Source organism: Mytilus edulis, chromosome 2 (genome assembly GCF_963676685.1).
Source record: "Mytilus edulis chromosome 2, xbMytEdul2.2, whole genome shotgun sequence".
Taxonomy (NCBI): Eukaryota; Metazoa; Mollusca; class Bivalvia; order Mytilida; family Mytilidae; genus Mytilus; species Mytilus edulis.
In genome coordinates, this window is record NC_092345.1 from 11,933,562 (window position 1) to 11,952,886 (window position 19,325).

At 30.3% G+C, this 19,325-nt stretch overlaps 1 protein-coding gene and 1 long non-coding RNA gene across 8 annotated transcripts in view; one reads left to right on the forward strand and one right to left on the reverse strand.

The window, feature by feature from the left end:
* LOC139510140 (rab GTPase-activating protein 1-like) overlaps positions 1 to 19,325 on the forward strand; it is a 52,361-nt gene that overhangs the window by 9,990 nt on the left and 23,046 nt on the right. For all 7 annotated transcript variants that reach the window (XM_071296453.1, XM_071296456.1, XM_071296455.1 and 4 more), the window contains 11 exons: positions 140 to 393; positions 681 to 747; positions 1,338 to 1,437; positions 1,950 to 2,116; positions 13,428 to 13,578; positions 13,935 to 14,182; positions 15,253 to 15,366; positions 16,054 to 16,128; positions 17,603 to 17,728; positions 18,441 to 18,584; positions 18,965 to 19,006. In XM_071296453.1, the coding sequence (XP_071152554.1) occupies positions 140 to 393; positions 681 to 747; positions 1,338 to 1,437; positions 1,950 to 2,116; positions 13,428 to 13,578; positions 13,935 to 14,182; positions 15,253 to 15,366; positions 16,054 to 16,128; positions 17,603 to 17,728; positions 18,441 to 18,584; positions 18,965 to 19,006 (1,488 nt within the window). The remainder of the gene's footprint in view (positions 1 to 139; positions 394 to 680; positions 748 to 1,337; positions 1,438 to 1,949; positions 2,117 to 13,427; positions 13,579 to 13,934; positions 14,183 to 15,252; positions 15,367 to 16,053; positions 16,129 to 17,602; positions 17,729 to 18,440; positions 18,585 to 18,964; positions 19,007 to 19,325) is intronic.
* Positions 2,926 to 6,832, reverse strand: LOC139510143 (uncharacterized). The gene is made up of 2 exons (XR_011661839.1): positions 6,699 to 6,832; positions 2,926 to 3,108 (listed from the first exon to the last, which is right to left on the reverse strand). It is a non-coding gene; the product is annotated as an uncharacterized lncRNA (long non-coding RNA).

Below are 19,325 nucleotides of genomic sequence, written 5' to 3' on the forward strand. Positions count from 1 at the left end.
CCAGGTAAACTAAATTTGCGACAGTAAAACTACCGATGGACGTCCTTAAAGCTTCAAATACAATACAGTTATCTCTTAAATATATGCAGAAATTTGATATCATTCTTTTTATTGAACATATCAATTGTATATTTTTCAGGTAGGGAAAATTTTGTATTGCTTTGCTACAACATTTAGAAAAGTTCCAAAAGAAATGAAAGAGTCTAAAATTATGTTGGATGAAGAATTTGTATCTACATTTTCTGTCTCATTAGAATTCAAAGAAGATGATGGGAAAAACAATCTTACGACTTGTCCAAAGGATAAAAATATCTTCAAGTTCAGGAGTAACTATGAAAAGAAAATTGTGATCAATGTCTCACAGACAGGAGATACAGAACTTATGATAGAAAGGCAAGCATTATGTCATTGATAAAAGAGCAATTTAGTTTGCTATAAGATCCATTGTACTTGTACCATGTGCCTCTGTTTAGTTATGATTATCTAGATCTCAGTCTTTGTCTTAATCATGACCATAAATTTTATTAATGAAAATACAATTTTCCTCAATTTCGAAAAAAATTTGTAACCAAGCTAGATAAATGATTCATCTTAACCTGAGTGTATAATATTGAGAGAAAGAGAAATATAAGTACGAAATCTGCTATTTAAATTATCTTTGTTTATTTGTTTATTTACAGATGTTTTGGTTTGTTGATATCTCCTGGTAGAAATGTTAAACATGCTGATATGCAATTGATTGAAATGGTAAAATCATACACTATTTTAACTATTTTATATTTATTCAAATACAGTTCTCCTTGTTTTAAAAACTCTGATAAGTCAAAACATTGGGCAGTCGCTTGTAAAATTCTAGCTTGTTTAATGTATTTTTAATTCTGATGTATCAAACTTTGTGGATTCCAAATCTCTGATAACTTGAGGATATATAGTCTAGATATATTCTGAAAAATGAATAATGTGTTGAAGAACAATAAACTAGAAAATTTGAGAGGTTCAGAAATCATTAGCTATAGTTTCAAATACTAAATCAAATATTTAAATTCTTTGTTTATTTACAATCAAATTGAGTCTCCTTGAGTTTTTACTGGGTCAGTAAATTAATTTACATAACTGTAACCGGCATGGCATGTTTCAGATAGTATGTTGGCACCTTGGATGATTGGTGTAGAATTATCCCAAAAAATTTATGGAATGAATCATAATGATAAAAAATGATATATTTATATAAATAAATGTTTGATAAATTTGATTAAAAAGACTTAAATTTGTTCCCTACATAACAATAGCAGACATAAGTAAAACTTATATACTTTCATGTGCATTGACTATTTCAGAAATCCATGGGATATACAGACGGTAAGAATTACTTGGTATCAGGGAGTTGGGATCCAACAGAAGAATGTTTTCTAGTACTAAATACAGAGACGCCTAAAGGTAAAATTTACTTCTGCTTGAATGGTGACTTGTGATATACTTATATCACTTAGTCATTGTTGAAAATTGTTATCTTTTTTGCTTTTCTTGCTTGATTGATAAATAAAAAAGAAATACAATACTGAACAAAAGAAGAAGTCTTTGGCATGGAAGTCTTGTAAAACAAACAGTTGGCCCAAAAAGAACTATTGTTACTAGACCGATATTTATATGAAAAGAACACCTTATAAGGTATACCTCCTTTACAGCCTATATATGTTCTCATAGAAATTATGCCACTTGTATGCGATATAAACTGGCTAATTGATATATATGTATGATATGTATGATATTTTGCTATTGGTTGTTAAATTGTAATCTATAAATAAAAGTAAAAAAATGAATATGATGGATAGGGTTAACAAAACATTTGGTTGATTTCTAGCTTGATACATAATTTCAGCTCTTGTGCATAGAAATTTGTATTTCTAATACCAATAGATCATTATTTGAACAACTGGTTTCCATTACAGATACCAGAGTGTTCCTGACAGTGGCCGTAGATTTAGTGATCCATGGAATTCAGGAACCAGTTAGATTTGCCATAGAAACCAAAGCCAAGATCTTTCCAATGACTGAAAGGTTCTGGAATTTTACTAAGCGTCCCCATCAGGAACTGTTTCACATTAATTTAAAACAGGTAGGCTTACTAATTTGACAACTTCAAGTGCCTTTCAATTTAAACCCCTGTCCCAGGTGAGTGGATATTTGAGCAACTGCAAACATGTTTAATCCTACCACATTCTTTATGTGGCTGTTCCAAGTCAGGAGCCTGTAACTCAGTAGTTTTAGTTTGTTGCTGTATATCATATTTGTTTAAGTTTATTGTTTTGTGCCCCAATCAGGCCATAAGTTTTCTTCTTTTGAATTCTATCACATTTCAGTGCCCTTTGTATGTGTTTTACTAATTGTCGTAGGTTGATAGTTGTTTTAAACTTCTATATTATGTGGTCTCTAGTTGCGAGTTTGTCTCATTGGCAGTCATACATCTTGTCAAGGTTAAAGATTTAATAATCCAGAGGTTCATGTCTAAATTATATATGGCTATGTGTACTCATTGAGAGTTGAAAAGAAGGGTAGATTTGAATCACTGGCTTTATGATCATACTAACAAATTATGTCTTCTCTGTATTTAGTGTGTTACTTTGAGTTTAAGTTGACTCTGTATTTAGTGTGTCACTTTGAGTTTAAGTTGACTCTGTATTTAGTGTGTCACTTTGAGTTTAAGTTGACAAGTAGTAGTGCTGTGACTGTTCATAACGTGATTGACAATAAGGCTTTTTATATTGAAAACCCTGTGACTATATTTGAAATGATCAAACTTAACACTTGAACAAACTTATTAATTACTGAATACTTTTCTTGTTTCTAACAGATAGTGGTGTTCTAATTTAAAAAAAAAAAAAGAAAGATGAACTTCATAGGACTAAAGTATATCAACTCAGGAAGTGAAATATTTTGTTCACTTTATTTGATAAACATTTGGAATTTCTTATACATGATTTTGGTCTGTTCATTAATATACATTGTATAAATCCACTTTTCTAGTCACTTTATTTCTTGTTATCAAATCCTTAATCTGTAAGTGTCATCCTTTAATAGTTCCTCAGCTTTTCTTCATAGAAGGAATGTCTGAAAAATACAAGAAAATTATATTCAGTATTTTTTGCTACATTGGTATTTTATGATGGAGTATTTTTCCATTGGTATAAATTTTGGTTGACTAATTTCTACTTTTAAAAACATTAATATTTCTATAATGGGGTGTTTAACGAACTTTACAATCCATGAGGGTCTAGCACAGTCAACCATTAATTCTAATTGCCAATGAATATAACAAAACCATTGATCAGGACATGATATATTACATCTGCCTCTTCTAAGATCTAGAATTTTATAATCAATGAACCAATTATTTGTAAACACATTATGATTGGTATCCACAATTATACAACTTTTAGTACAGCATTAAACCATACAAATCAAATCAAATATCACATACATGTTTTAACCAATTTTTATATAAATCAATATTCTCGCAGGTGGTCAAGTATATTTATTTGTCTAAGAGCTATTTTAAAAACTGAGAGGTGTTCAAAGCAAATCTGAACAATTGGTGAGTCACCTGCCAATAACAACTAATGAATAAATTATGTTTTCTAAGACTGAAATATTAATAAGTACACATCCAACAGATTTAGTGTAAAGTTTTAATAAACAGTCTGTATATAGCATGTCCTTGCACAATGCAAAAATAAAAGTATCAACAGGATTTACGAGTATATAAACAACTTTACTCTATGAATAAAACGTGTTTGCAGAGTTGTTTGCTAGTATTTGGAAATGCAATCTCATCACCTCGGGCAAAGTGTGTGAGATTATTGCCAGTGATTGGTGCTCTATACTTTTATGCATTAATACTTTCATGCTTTAAAATGATTTGAAGATGTCTCTTCAAATTTTGCTTACAATGCAGTTAAAAAGAAAGAAGAAGTTTGTCGCCCAACAGAAATGTGCAAATTTTTTAGAAGCCTAGAATTGTCAAGGCTATCATCTATATATCAATTAACAATTTTTGCCCCCCCCCCCTTTCCCAAAAAAAAAGGAGGCAAAAAAAGAGTGGAATTAAAAGTACATAATATGATCAATTTATAAAATTATGTGTGGTGTCTTTAACATACAACTTTTATCCTAAAAATGTCCTGAATATGCTCTTTTTAGCCTAAATGCTTTAAATATCTACAGAATCATTTACATATGCTGGGTTCACACATAATTTGAATTTGATTCTATTAACTAATTCCAATTAGTTTAATTCGCATTCGAAACGTTTTATGAATTTTTCAAATTGCAATGCATGTCTAATTCACTTTACCATCGAAAGACGTTAACTTTTAATTCGTATTAACAAAAACACATTTCTAATGCGAATTGGATAATGTGAATTAGCAAATTAGAATTCTATTCAAATTAGGAAAAAAGAAGAGCGTGTGAACGTGATGAGCGAATTAGATTTGCATTCAATTTGAATTCAATTCGAATTAAATGTATGTGTGAACAAGGCATTAGAAGTGTTTTCCTTTCTCAGCTTATGTTACATGTTTTGAGAATTTCATCATACAGAAAAAGTTATTTGATATGATTTAATTCCTCCTTGAAGAACAATGATTTGATATAAACAGTAGTGAGGAAAACTACATTTCTTTTCTAAATAGTTTATCAAATGACACTGGAAGAGAGAGAAACAATTTATGGTTTGTTTCTGTTTTAAACATTTCAATGACTGAAAAAAACCAATATCTGGTATGTTTCTGTTTTAAACATTTTTAAAATTGTGAAAAAAACCAAATTAATGTTTATAACTTCTGTGTAGATCAAATGTACTTTTATCTTTCCACTGACACAGGCATGACCTTGGATTGAAAGCAATATTTGACATCAATCATTTGAGGTTAATAGTTGTAATCATGTTTGTTTTTTGTCAATGTGATTAATTATTACAAGCTGAATGTGGTGTTTCAAAGAAAATAACATATTTTTAAAGATACTTGCATTAGAATTAAAAAAAAAAGATTTAAAATTTTAGTGTATTGAAACTTGCATATCGAGGTAACTTTTGGGGAGCATATCATTATCAAGGTACCTCACTTTATCTCAAAGATGACATGTTCAGTAAACTATGGTGGGGCCCTAGATAAAACTTAGACCCTTTAATAGGTTTTAGGGTTGACACTATTGAGCATACTAAAGCTCATAGTGCTAGTTGTTAACTTGGATACAGATTTTGAAATGTTATTTTTGGTTATCATTAGTAAAACTCTTCTCTTAACAAAAAACACCTGTATCCTCCACTGATATTGTTGTAGATTTAACTCAAGTTTTAAGTTTTTCAACTGATCCCCTTTTGGCCCTGTTACTATTGAGGTTTGTGTTTTAAGTGAAGATTAAAGTCTAACAGCTGCAAATGATGACAACATGTTTGTTTAGGAGTGATTATTACTTGTGCACTTAACAATTTGTTTACCCTGATATAAACATTCTAAGTACCGGTATCACTTTATTTTCCTTAGCAGAAGGTCATTTATGTCTTTACTAGAATATTTTGTATGTAAGAGAAGAAGGTTTAGAAGTTACACCGGCTGTTTATCAATAAATTTGAAGTAACATGTATCTTTAAATGGAATTGCACCACACTTTATTCCATATTTGTCATAATTAATCTAAATGGTTAATAATGGGGTATTGTAACTTGGATGTATGGTCACAATATTGAGGCACTACGTCCAAGGTCAAGGTCTAGTAATGAAGAGAATGAAACTAGTACAAAAAAGGGGTTTCAAGATGGTAACTCAAGAGCTATTTCAAGGATTGTAGCCTTACTTGGATATTTTTCACTTTAAAATATCAAAGATCATGATTCATTTTTTGACAACTTTTCCCTTGGTCAAGGTCATGATTACTAAAAATAGATGGAAATTATTCAGAAAAAATGGTGTTTCCAGATTTTAACTCCATAACATTACATCATATAATAGCTTTGCTATATGGTCACATATAATGATAGCTTTTGATCTTTAAGTCCCTACATCTAAGTTCATGGTTAAAGGAACTTAAAATAGACCAACATTAGTGTTAGGAGTTTCTGAAGAACTCAAGTAGTTAAGATTGAATCCCAACCAAACTTAAAAAAAGATATGTTCAAATATAATGAATGGATGATCATTATAATTTATACATTTTATGATAATTGTAATAACATTTGTTATTTCGCTGCCGTTTATAGGTGACTATGTGGTATGGCTTTTAATTATTTATGAAAGCCTAACTGTGACCTACAGTCGTTAATTTTTTTTGTGGAAAGTTGTCTCATTGACATCATATCTCATCTTCTTATTTTTATATGTAGCTTCAAATGTATTGAAAGGATATTCTATATTGTTTTTGATATCATTGCTTACAGGTTCATGATCATAGCAACTAAAAATAAACTGATATTTGTAAATAAAGATGATATTTTAATAATAACCATAGATCCTATCATAGAAATGGAATTTGGAACCAAACGTTCTTTATACATTCACATATTTAGACAATTAGAGAAAATCTGTATTGCTTTTTTCATCATTGAATCAAATGTTATCAATGAAAGTAATAAAATAATATAAAACAAAACACTAAATAAAAGCATTGGAATTTGGTTTGAGAAATTAGAAATAACTGACCTTGTGAATAGGTTTATAACATTGACATCTGGAACTGTTACATCGAATCTTAGCTGCATCCTTGTATGGGATCACTGCCCATCTACCTGCAAATCGACATACGATCGATGTTGGTGCCATATACCACTTTTTAACAGTTTTTAGAAAATCTACCTGCATTTCTCCACTGCTGTAAGGTTGAAAAACTAACCACAGAAACAAAAGGGAGAAATATTTCATTTTAATCTGTAGAAATACAAAGCTATTACTGAAAAGTCTTTTGATGAGAAATCCTTATATCCAACCAATCAGGTTTTATGGGACTTTTATGGATACTGAAATGAGCTACAAATTATTTCATTGTTGCCAAACATAGGCTTATGTAGGAGATTCCAATATGCAATTACAGCATTTGAATAAAGTCTGTTAATCTAACGTAATATTTCTACGTGTCCTCCCGCCTTTAGTAATTATGGAATTATTCAGTTATTAGTTATTATCTCATCATCAGCACTCTTGTATGTTACATATATGTCTGTATATAATGTAGTCTTGACATTTTATCCTTTTAGACTTCTTTCTTTTTTCAGTGTTCTTCCCAGATATTTCATATATAGCATCCTGGTAAACAGGGGAAATTGAAATACCATCTTGTTTCTAAAAAATATAGCATCACATCCATAACATTATCTATTAGAAAACGACTTCAGATAACATCATATTTAAGATTATAGCATCACATTACCATGATGCTAAAAGGCCCTGGGCCTGGGGAGAAAACTTTATCTTTTTTATCAGATAGTTAAGGTCTTTTTCAGACCTGATGGTGTAAAGTGATTTTACAATGCTAAATAGTTTAATGGTGACACAAAAAGAATGCAGTGTAACTGTGTAACTCTTTACGAAATAGATAAATGTAACCCTATCTTCCTCACTCCTGATATCTTGCCTAAAAAAAACCAATTTGAATAGGAGTATTAAGGATAGAATTTCAGTCCAAACTTAATACTGATTTCTTAAAGAGGAGAGAAACAGTATTTCGTAATATTGCAGTGTGATGAATTATTAGAGATAATTTTTGGCATTTTGAAATCATTGAAGAACTTATGAAGTAGAAGCTTTTTCTTGAAGATATAAATTGATATTGTGAAGAATAGTTAGTGTGAAAAATAAAGTAATAGTTTTGTAGTCTAATAATAGATGAAATTTAAGGATCTATATTTGATACCTCTTCCGTGATATCATATATGTGGGGTTCATATTGTATTGTCTGACATACTGATACATACTTCATTAAAGTAAAAACGTAACCAATAAAACATCCTTGTTGTATTTATTGCTTTTCTGGTATTGCTTCCTTTATCATAAGGAAATTTTACAATATCTTTCCACACAACTTTCTTGAGATAATAAGATAGGCCACTAGCCACCTTTCTATCCTAACTCCATGTTCAAATGTCCATTAAAGTGGTTGATGGGTTCATTATCTCTTGTCACTTCACATGTGGGTGGGAATTAAAATACCATTTATTAAAAACTCACCTGTGTCAAGGTAATTTAAGTTGTTTACATGAGGAAGTGTTTTTAAAATTTCATTCTCTTATGTTGTTAGATAGTTTTGGGATCTTGAAATTCTTTGTTCAGTTTGTTAGAAGAGCACTATTTGCAAATGATGAGATTTAGGAAGAAATCTAGAAAGAGTAGTGATAAGGTTTGATTTTATATTTTTTTCTGGTATTAGAAGTAATTGTGCAGATGATTTTGACACCTGCAACCTTTTGAAATCAAGGATTAAAGGTATAAATTTCATACCTGACTCTTAATTTATGTAATTAGAAAGGCAATTGGTATTGAAAATTAATCTTCTCTAGCCTGATTCAACTATATTATATATCAATACCAATACTACATAAGGAGAATCTTTGATTTTCATACAGTGCATTTTGAAATGACATCTTAATCAAGAGGATTTATTTGTATTAAAAAGGAAAATCAAAGAAATTCTGTTTTTGTAAACTCTCTGAAATGCAACACCCATATTGATAGTTACCTTATGGGGTTTGAGTAGTTAGTTAACAGTTCTGTTACATTTCTTGTCAATACATGCTGACTCTGATTGACCTTACAACATTAGAAAGTATTATTTGAAATTTAGCATGAAACATTTCCTTAAAAGGGACTGAAACAAAGAAAACATTTGATAATGGCCAGTTTTAGTGTTTCCAGGGTGAAACACTTGGGATAAACTCTTATCACATATTATACTGTTCTTTGATACTAAACATGGGTTTCAGTAAAGCAGATGGGTAGCTTCCCAGAGTCAAGATGAAAATTGCAAAATACATGGCCAAAAGTTTTACTTTATAAATGTTTATAGATTACCCTAAAGGTTACACTATTGTCCGTTAGGTCATAAATTAAGTATTTTAACCACCTATCTATTTACCTGAATCTACAAGTTCAAATAGGTGACTATTTATATCTAAATTAATTGCAGGTTTAATAAGGATATTTGTTGTTTAATTAGTATTGAGAGATATCAAACAAAAGTCACAACCTTCTGGCAGTACAAATCATTAACAATAAAATGAAATGTGCATCACATATAGGTAATACTAATCTACAGGTAGATACAGGCCAGATGTTGAATGAATCATGTTATTGTCATGTGACTTTCATAAAAATAAACAACAACAAATAGTTCCAGCCTTATTACTTCTTGGACAATTTTTTTTATGACAAGTAGGATATAGTTTTATTGAACCATTTATTTAACTGGAAAGAGGTAATGGTATAGATGAATAATTATATTTCTGATATTTGACATTTATTCATTCTGAGTAGGATATAAGTATTGATTTTGTAAGTATATACATTCTTATATTAGGAGTTAAAACTGCTGTTTATAAGAGCTACACATCATGTTATAAATTGGTGAATTTTCCATTGAGAGGTTTCTAGTGGATAGATTTGGAAATTGATTTCATTTGAGAAAGAGGCCTTACATTGAAAAGTTATAGGATAGAACTATAAGATTAAAAAAACTTGAGTATTTAAATGAGCGTTAAGCATCTCTGTTAATGGGAATGTGAAATTAGTTTAACAAGGAAAAATCACCATTAGAGGTAAACTGTTTTATATTTCATTGATAGTATTTCATACAGTTGTTAGTGTTGTCAATTTTGTTCAAATTGTATAAATCATGGTTGATTGATTATCTTTCGATGTTTTACAATACTTTCAGCACGCTTTGCTTTATCATGTCCAGTTTTAATTGCTTTATCTTTCGTTTTCAATATTCTACATAAAGATGTGCTAGTTCAATGTGAAGTCATTCCACATGGTCGCTTTTTAATTTGAGGTCTATAAACAAATTTTGACCAAGAAGAATTAAGACCAAACAAACCATGCATACGTTAATTATACAAAAATAATTAATTGGCTGGGAAATATACTGATATATATGGATGTAGATAACTGTGTCTCTGAGTTAGCATATTTAATTAAACTCTTTAAATGTCCTTCCTTCTTCTGTCTTGAAAAACTTTTTTATATTTGGCATGCCCCTTAAGAAACCAAGGTTAACCTGTACATACTGTTTTACTAGAAGGGAAGTTAAGACCTCATATTTTGACATTGATCACACAGACTTTTTGGGTTTCCATAGGGCCACAATTTAAAAATGTTTTGGTTTGCCCAAACCCTATCCAAGGTTGAGACAGTGGGTAGGTAGGTAGGCATTTTCTTTTCTTTTTTCCAAAAAAAGATATTGAAGCATCCGGTGTTTATTAGTCTTCATGCCTATCTGATTAAAAAAAAAACTTCTTTAAATCAGGACAATAAACGAATTTGAGTAGGCAGCTTTTTTCTGGGTAGGTAGGGTTTTGGCAAACAAACCTATTCTTTTTTATGGCCCAGCCAGATATGTTTCATATAGCTTCAAGTTCTAAAATCTGGCACAGGATGTAAAGTTCAGCTTCAATTTCATTTTTTAATCACATTAATTTCTAAACATGAATCTAAACTAGTAACATATATTTTAAATCAGATAAAATTACAATTGCCTTAAAGTGCTAAAAGTGCTCTTTTTATCAATACAACAGTAGTATTTAATTGAATAATTAAGGGCCTTCAGAATCAATTCACAGAATGTAGTTCTTATATACTTATAAAGGTGCAGATATAATGACAAAGTTTCCAAATAAATAATGTAATAGAGGATAAATGAATTATCTCTAATGAGATTTCTGTAGACTATATTGGTTAATCTTGTAAACCTATAATTATATTGGCCACATATACAAATGTTTATTTGCCAATTATAGGGTTCCTTCTGGGCATATTCTGTTGTTTATGGCTTAGTTGTGAAGCTATTTATGGCTGTGTTGACAATGCTGGTTCCTATGATATTTCCTGTAATCACTAATGAGATAGGGAAAGTCTTCAAAACTTACAATTTTTTCATAAAACTGTACTAGTTGTAAACATTGGTTTGAGTTACATACAATGACATATGCATGTATTAAAAATACTTTGATAACTTCTCTGTATGATACAGACAATACCAACTAATGTTTGACAAAGCATATTAAATATTAGATTTATTTTTCACATTAATAGAAGAGTATTTTAAAAAGATACATGGTACTAAATCGATTATGATTTTTTTTATGATATAAACAAGGAGACCAAAAGTCAAATTTAAAAAAAACACAGACTAACATGGCTATAGGTTCCTGACTTAGAACAGGCATTCAAATGTAACCCGGTTAAACATGTTTTGTGAGATCTCAACTCTCTCTTATTATATACCTCTAGCCAGGCCCAATTTTAAATAAGCAAATACACTTCATGTCCACAGTAAAACTGTTTATAAAAGGAGTCAAATGCTAGAATAAGTAACAAAAGAAACTAATCAAAATGGCAATGATCATCATCAATTGACTACTAGCAGTTATTGACATGGTAGCTCCAGACCTCAATTAAACTGCCAGTATTCTTTATCCTGTATCATCCAGAATGTTTTTCCGTTACATTTCAAAGTTTATCATATGTCATTTAGAAAAGTTTTTATGACATTTCAATGGTAATCCCCATGCCATCTATAATGTAAGTCCCATTATTGACAAATAATGCTTTGTCATTTTGTCTGCAGTAGGTTTTTTCAGGTCATACCTAAGTAATAGAACACAGCAAGTAAACATTTGCAATGTTAATTCTGATAAAAAAGATGTGAAATTTGGTGTCCCCCAAGGATCTATTCTAGGTCCTCTATTATTTGTCTTATTTATAAATGACCTTCCCCTGTGCATTAAAAATTGTAAAACAGACTTGTATGCTGATGATACTACTCTTCATAAATCAGGGAAAAGTATAGAAAATTTACATGATGATGTTCAAGAAGATTTATGCAAAGTTGAAGAATGGTGCAAAATGAATAATATGTTCATCAATACCAAAAAAACTAAATGTTTGGTTACTGGAACAAGTCAGAAGTTATCAACCCAATCTTTTCAACCAAATTTAGTAATAAATTCAGAAACACTACAAAATTCATCATGTGAGAAATTATTAGGTGTTAAAATTGACAGCACACTTAGCTGGAAAAACCAAATTGATCAAATTTGTGCTAGCATTTCATCAAGAATATACCTTCTTTCTAAATTAAAGAATTTTTTAGATATTAATGCCAGGAAAGCATATTATAATGGGTATATTCTGCCTCTCATCGATTACTGCTGTATTATTTGGGGAGAATGTAAAAATGAAGGGATAGTAAGAATATTAAAACTTCAAAAAAGAGCAGCAAGATTAATTCTTGATGCAGACCCATTATCCCCATCAGCCCCCTTATTTAAAAAACTTGGTTGGATGACAGTAGAAAACAGAATCAAATACCATAAATATTTATTGCTATTTAAATGTATGCAGAAAGAAGCACCACAGTACCTAATTCAAAAGTTTCAACTTATATCTGTAAATAATCCTTATGCTTTAAGGGGTGTTACTCAAGGTAATTTGATAGTTCCAAAGCCAAAAACTGAACTGTTTAAAAAATCTTTTGCTTATTCTGGATCAGTTTTATGGAACGGACTACCCTATGAAATGCGTAAAGTGCAAAACACTTATTCTTTTAAACAAATTATAAAACAATACTTGAGACAGTCCCAATATTCAGTCTGAAATGATTGCAACTACATTGTATTACTCTTAGAATGTATGATTTTAATGATTTGTATATACTAGGTCTATTTACTACATGCGATATTTAACTGTTTTATATCTTTTAATCATGGTACATGTACACTGAACTATTATGTCTATACAATTGTGTTTATATGTTGTATGATTGCTTTTTTCTTTTATTATTACCATTTTGTTTTTACTTGTATTGCATACATGTATATGAGGGCCTCAGGGAAGATTAGTGATTGTAACTAACTGTGTTTACCCTCTTTAAATAAAGAATTTATTATTATTATTATATTATTATTATTATTGTGTTTTCCCATATCTATTTAGTTGTTATTTTCGTATTATCCAGCATCAGTTACACTAGGTTACTCTATATGCTGATGCATAGGACAGCAGTAAACTGGTTTATCTGATTCATCAAATTGTAGTGGTAAACTGAAAATCACTACCCTCTTATTTTTGATAGATGGTTTTGTGATGCTATATAAAATGTAAATCTTAAAAGTTTTCTAGATACTAAGTAAAATCTGTAGATGATGTTATTGATTATTTCAGTCTGATGATGGAATGTTTGACGTGGTCAGCGTAAACAGCCAAACACAAATAGATAGACAGAAAGCTGGAATGAGTTTACAGGGTCTAAACACAACCAGACAAAAGATCCCTGACGATATAACCACACCCCAGGACCCTGAGGAAGAGTCAGGTATGTACTAGCATAGACAAAAGCTGTGAGTTTACATGGTCTGAAGTATTCCAAAACACTGCTTAACCCCTGTTAGGTATATACTTAGACAAAAATCACTCTTTATTAAGGGGACTTTGAAATTGTAGCTCTAACTTGGATGATCCACTACTAAGTCAGATCAAGTGTTCTTATACTGTAGCATTAACTTCTGATTGAAGTTTAAAGACCAGCCATTACTAAATGATTCATTGTTGTGACTAAGGAGTCTTGATATAGTAGCTTTAACTTCAAATTGTTGATTGAGTAGAGACATTTCTAAGTTAATTCAAGTGTTATGAGCAAGGGGATATTGTAGCTTTAACTTCTAATTGTAGATGGAGATGAGCCACTACTTAGTGGATATGGTTTTGTAAGTAAAGAGATCACAGATGAAGATCTGTTGCAAGCGTGGCATGAAGTTCTGAAGAAGTGGCATCAAAATTTAACACAGAAACCTAAACAAGTTCATCATTTAGTTAAGAAAGGCATTCCAGAAGCACTCCGTGGGGAAGTATGGCAACTTCTGGCTGGTTGTCATGACAACTCAGATCTCTTGGAGGCTTACAGAGTATTGATAACTAAGGTGAAATTCCAGTTTCTTGTGCTAAAGATATTACATAAATTTTCATGTAATGTACTACATGTATTAAAGCTTTGTATTTGTGCTGAGAATGCATTTTAACAAAAAATTTGTTTGTCCCTCCGTGGCTTCCAAAGATAGAAGGGAGCATTACAACATGTATGTATGGTCTATGGCCTGTCTGGAGTCCATCTGTATTGTATTAGGTTAAAGTTTTAGTTTAAGACAGTTAACCATGAAGTCAAGCTTTCATCAACTAAGACTGAACATAAAGTTTGCTATGCAAGTTCACAATGATTGTACTTTTAAAAACAAAATACATACCAAATTAGTGTTTTTCTTTCAGGATGTTCACTTGTCATCTTTTGGAATTTTTGTCAGATTTTCGGAATCCTCTGGTTTTATCCATTTGAATGCCTTAAAAAAATTGCCCATTGACCCCTATTTTTCTTTTTATAAATCTTTTACATGCATGACATGTATAATGAGAAGCCATCTGTAAAACGTCTTATACAATTTTAATTATTTTTAATTGGTTTTGAGAACTTAAACTTGTCAATGATAAAGCTATGAAAAGTCAAGAGAGAATATTTTCCCGCCAACATTTTAATGGCTAATATCTCGAAAACAAGCACATTGACCTATACATTTTTTTTGCTCTTTTGATTCCTTTATTAATCCCCTCTTAATATAAACTAGTTAACTTGTGTTTTGAAAAGTTAATTATTTTGAAACTGAGAAGCGAACTCCCTTTCTTTGGAAATGTGATAGTGTCATTTGTACATTGTGTCCTATGTCCTAAGATATATTAATATTTTAAGGATTCCCTAATGAGATATCACAGACAAATTTTGTTCACCTGATTTTAACGCGAAAAAATTCACGTGAATTTCATGTTAATCAAGCTTATACGATTATTCACGTGAAATATTTCAAGTGAATTTCATTTCACGTTTTTTAACTCAAAATTAATGTGAATTCAATGTGAAATTCATGTGATCAAAATTTGGCTAAGTATTTGAATAATGTTTAAGGATTTCCCAAATGAAGATATATTTGATTTATTTTTTAAGGATTCTCCAAATGAAGATGTGATACAAAGAGATATAAATAGAACATTCCCAGCACATGATTTCTTCAAAGAAACAGGAGGACTGGGTCAAGATTCTTTATATAGAATTAGTAAGGTGAGTACTGTATTGTCTGTATGAAGGTCCAACAAGAAGCTAATATTTCTCATGTCAGAGTCTGTTGAACTATTCAAATAACATTTTTAAATAAAAAAGATATTTATAGATTATCTATTGTAAAAAACGAGAAGGAGTTTCTCTGCAACAATATCATAAGGGCAACAGCTAAGAAATTTCCGACAGAAAATGAATGATGAGCTGTTTGAATGAATAATTTGAAATGAAAAGAAATTGAAATAATGCTCTTCAACAATGTACTTTATTTGGCCTTTTTATAATTTTTTTTATTTGAGCTTAACTGTTGAGTCTTTTGTAGATGAAATGTGTTTCTGGCCTGGTATCTATGATGAGTTTTTTTTACCAACAGGGAGAATGCATAACATATGATAAAACCAGAAGGGTTACAAATAATTGACCACCTGTGTAAATGCATCACATATGATAAATCCAGGAGGTTTACTAATTATTTAAGAAGAGTTGAAAATGTTAGAAGCAATCTACCTCAAATAGGGGAGATCATTCATTCATTAAAAGTTATTTGAACAGAAGAAAAGCAATAGCTTGAATGCATGACATAAGACAATAACTTTCACAAAAAAAGACTATATGTTCAGATATTACCGTAGTTACTTGATATTGTATTGATAACATTATATGTTGTAATGATAACATTATATATTTCAGGCATATTCAGTGTATGATGAAGAAATAGGATATGTACAAGGCATTTCATTTGTAGCTGCTTCCTTACTGCTTCATGTAAGTAAATTAGGATATCTAGTTGTGTATTCAAAACAGGAAATAAGATTTAGAAGGTATAACTCAGATTAATGTGAATAAATTATTTGTTTTACAGACCTATAGTTAAGAAAACCTTTTCAGCTCATTTGATAAGGTGTGTGATTATGCATAGGAAAAAATCAAAGGGAATAACTAAAAATAACCGTATATTTGAAATAGTAACTTTAAAATGTGATTTCCGTGTATTTTCAAATAATGAAAACAAATTAGTTAATTGCTTTGAAAAAGGTCCTAATACAGAGCAATGACCTGTTCTGAGGGGGCTTTAAACATCAGAAGGGATTTATGTTTTAATATTTATGATTATATTTGTCTAGATGATTATACATTTTGTACTAGACAATACACTACACATAATGAACAAAACACAATATTAACAGTTGTTTTCCTTTTCTGATTATTGTTGATGAGGAAAATAGTGTACACGAAGGAAAGGTTAAGAAAATTACTCAATAAATCTAGCAGGTCACAAAATTGTTCAAATGGACAATCTATATGATAGTGAAATTTGACCTCATCCACATTTTATTGTAAAACTTGACCTCATCCACATTTTGTTGTAAAACTTGACCTCATCCACATTTTATTGTAAAACTTGACCTCATCCACATTTTATTGTAAAACTTGACCTCATCCACATTTTATTGTAAAACTTGTCCTCATCCACATTTTATTGTAAAACTTGTCCTCATCCACATTTTATTGTAGAACTTGACCTCATCCACATTTTATTGTAAAACTTGACCTCATCCACTTTTTATTGTAAAATTTGACCTCATCCACATTTTATTGTAAAACTTGTCCTCATCCACATTTTATTGTAAAACTTGTCCTCATCCACATTTTATTGTAAAACTTGACCTCATCCACTTTTTATTGTAAAACTTGACCTCATCCACATTTTATTGTAAAACTTGACCTCATCTACATTTTATTGTAAAACTTGACCTCATCAAACTTGACCTCATCCACATTTTATTGTAAAACTTGACCTCATCCACATTTTATTGTAAAACTTGACCTCATCCACATTTTATTGTGAAACTTGACCTCATCCACATTTTATTGTAAAACTTGACCTCATCATCATTTTATTGTAAAACTTGACCTCATCCACATTTTATTGTAAAATTTAACCTCATCCACATTTTATTGTAAAATTTGACCTCATCCACATTTTATTGTAAAACTTGACCTCATCCACATTTTATTGTAAAATTTTACCTGATTCCACATTTTATTGTAAAACTTGACCTCGTCCACATTTTAATGTCAAATTTGACCTCATCCACATTTTATTGTAAAACTTGACCTCATCCACATTTTATTGTAAAACTTGACTTCATCCACATTTTATTGTACATGTAAAACTTGACCTGATTCCACATTTATTGTAAAACTTGCCCTCATCCACATTTTATTATATTTATAGATGCCAGAAGAGCAGGCCTTCTCAGTGTTGATAAAGATTTGTTTTGATTATAAAGTTAGAGAGCTGTTTAAACCAGGGTTTGAAGATCTACATCTAAAGTTTTATCAGCTTGAAAGACTGATGGAGGTAAACTTGTTATGAAGATGGCATAACTACTATAGTCATTACATCAATAGGAGTTTTTTAAGTTCTAAAATTTTTTCAATTTGTCATCTTTCTGGTTGGACATAGTATTTTCTTGAATAACCTGAATTTGTAATGCGATGTGCCAAAAAATTTGTATTGACGCATAGTAATATCACAACAATTTCTGTCTGAGATTTGAAGTATTTATGCCAGATTAAAAATAAAATACATTAAATTCATAGCGCCAATTTTAGCCCATGAACCTACATTTTTGCAGTATCCATATACAGTATCAACTCCTAAATATGTTATCAAATTTATTAAGCAGTTTTGTTATTTTTATTGTTCACTTCTTAAAAAATAGTACAGGTTCAATTAAAAAAAATAACTCTGCTGTAGCGGTTTAGTGATTATTAATAAGTTATTGTAAAATACATATATCAAAACAAGATCAGAGCATCTCATAAATATTGTTAAAAAAACAATATGTCAAGGAACCCATTTTGATACATAACGATAATATCAGTGATATGCAAAACTATTGGACATTTCCATTATAATGTGTAAGGCATCAGATTGAAGTTTTGAAAGTCTGACTGAAATCCTCTCAAGTATTTAAGCTCTGTCCCACTTAAACTAGCTGTGACTTTGCAAGAAGATTATTATTTTGAAACATACATAAAAAAAATAATGTTTCAAATTCATTTTGTAGGACCATATTCCTGACTTATTTGAGCATTTTACAGAGATGGGCTTAGAAATCCACATGTTTGCATCGCAATGGTTCCTGACACTGTTTACTGCCAAGTTTCCTCTTCACTTGGTATTCCATATATTGGACATGTTTTTGTCAGAGGTAATATATACACCTTATTGCTATTTGGAAATCTGAGCCGGTTACACTTTTGACGTCATACAACAATCACCCTTTCCATCAGCGTCAACATTTTAATAAACCTCTGTAATGTCTAGTAATGGCAGAAAAATTGGGATAAGGTGTAATCTATAATAACTTACATTACATCATACCTTCTTAGGAAGCATTTCTTTGTAGCATATACCAATTTTTAATTTGAACATGACATTTTCTTTTGATATAGCAATTGAAATAACACTAGATAAGTTTGAAAAAAATGACAATAAAACTCATAACTTTGTGAATAAAAATCAAGAATAAATAAGAAAAGCAGTGGATATGATGATTATGATAAGAAAATTTTGTAATTGTATTTCCAGGGCAGCACATTTCTGATGGGTGTGGCAGTGGCATTGTTAAAGGTAAGATTTTTAGCGTCAAATTAAGGAAATAAATATTGGACAGTCTTCATGTATATATCAATTTATGGCAAATACATGCAGCAATGTATAGTATTACGAGTTTTATCTTTACCTTTTTTAAAAGACTACATATTTGGACTAGTGCGCATATATAATATAAAAATTCTGTGAATAACGAACAAATACATCTACAAGTGTTTCATGAAATGGAATGTTGGCTCCTCATTGTTGAAATTTGAGCTTTAATCAAATATATCCGTAATTAGAAGGAACTGAACAATGTATCTGTATTTTAAACCACTTAGTGTAACTTTAATTT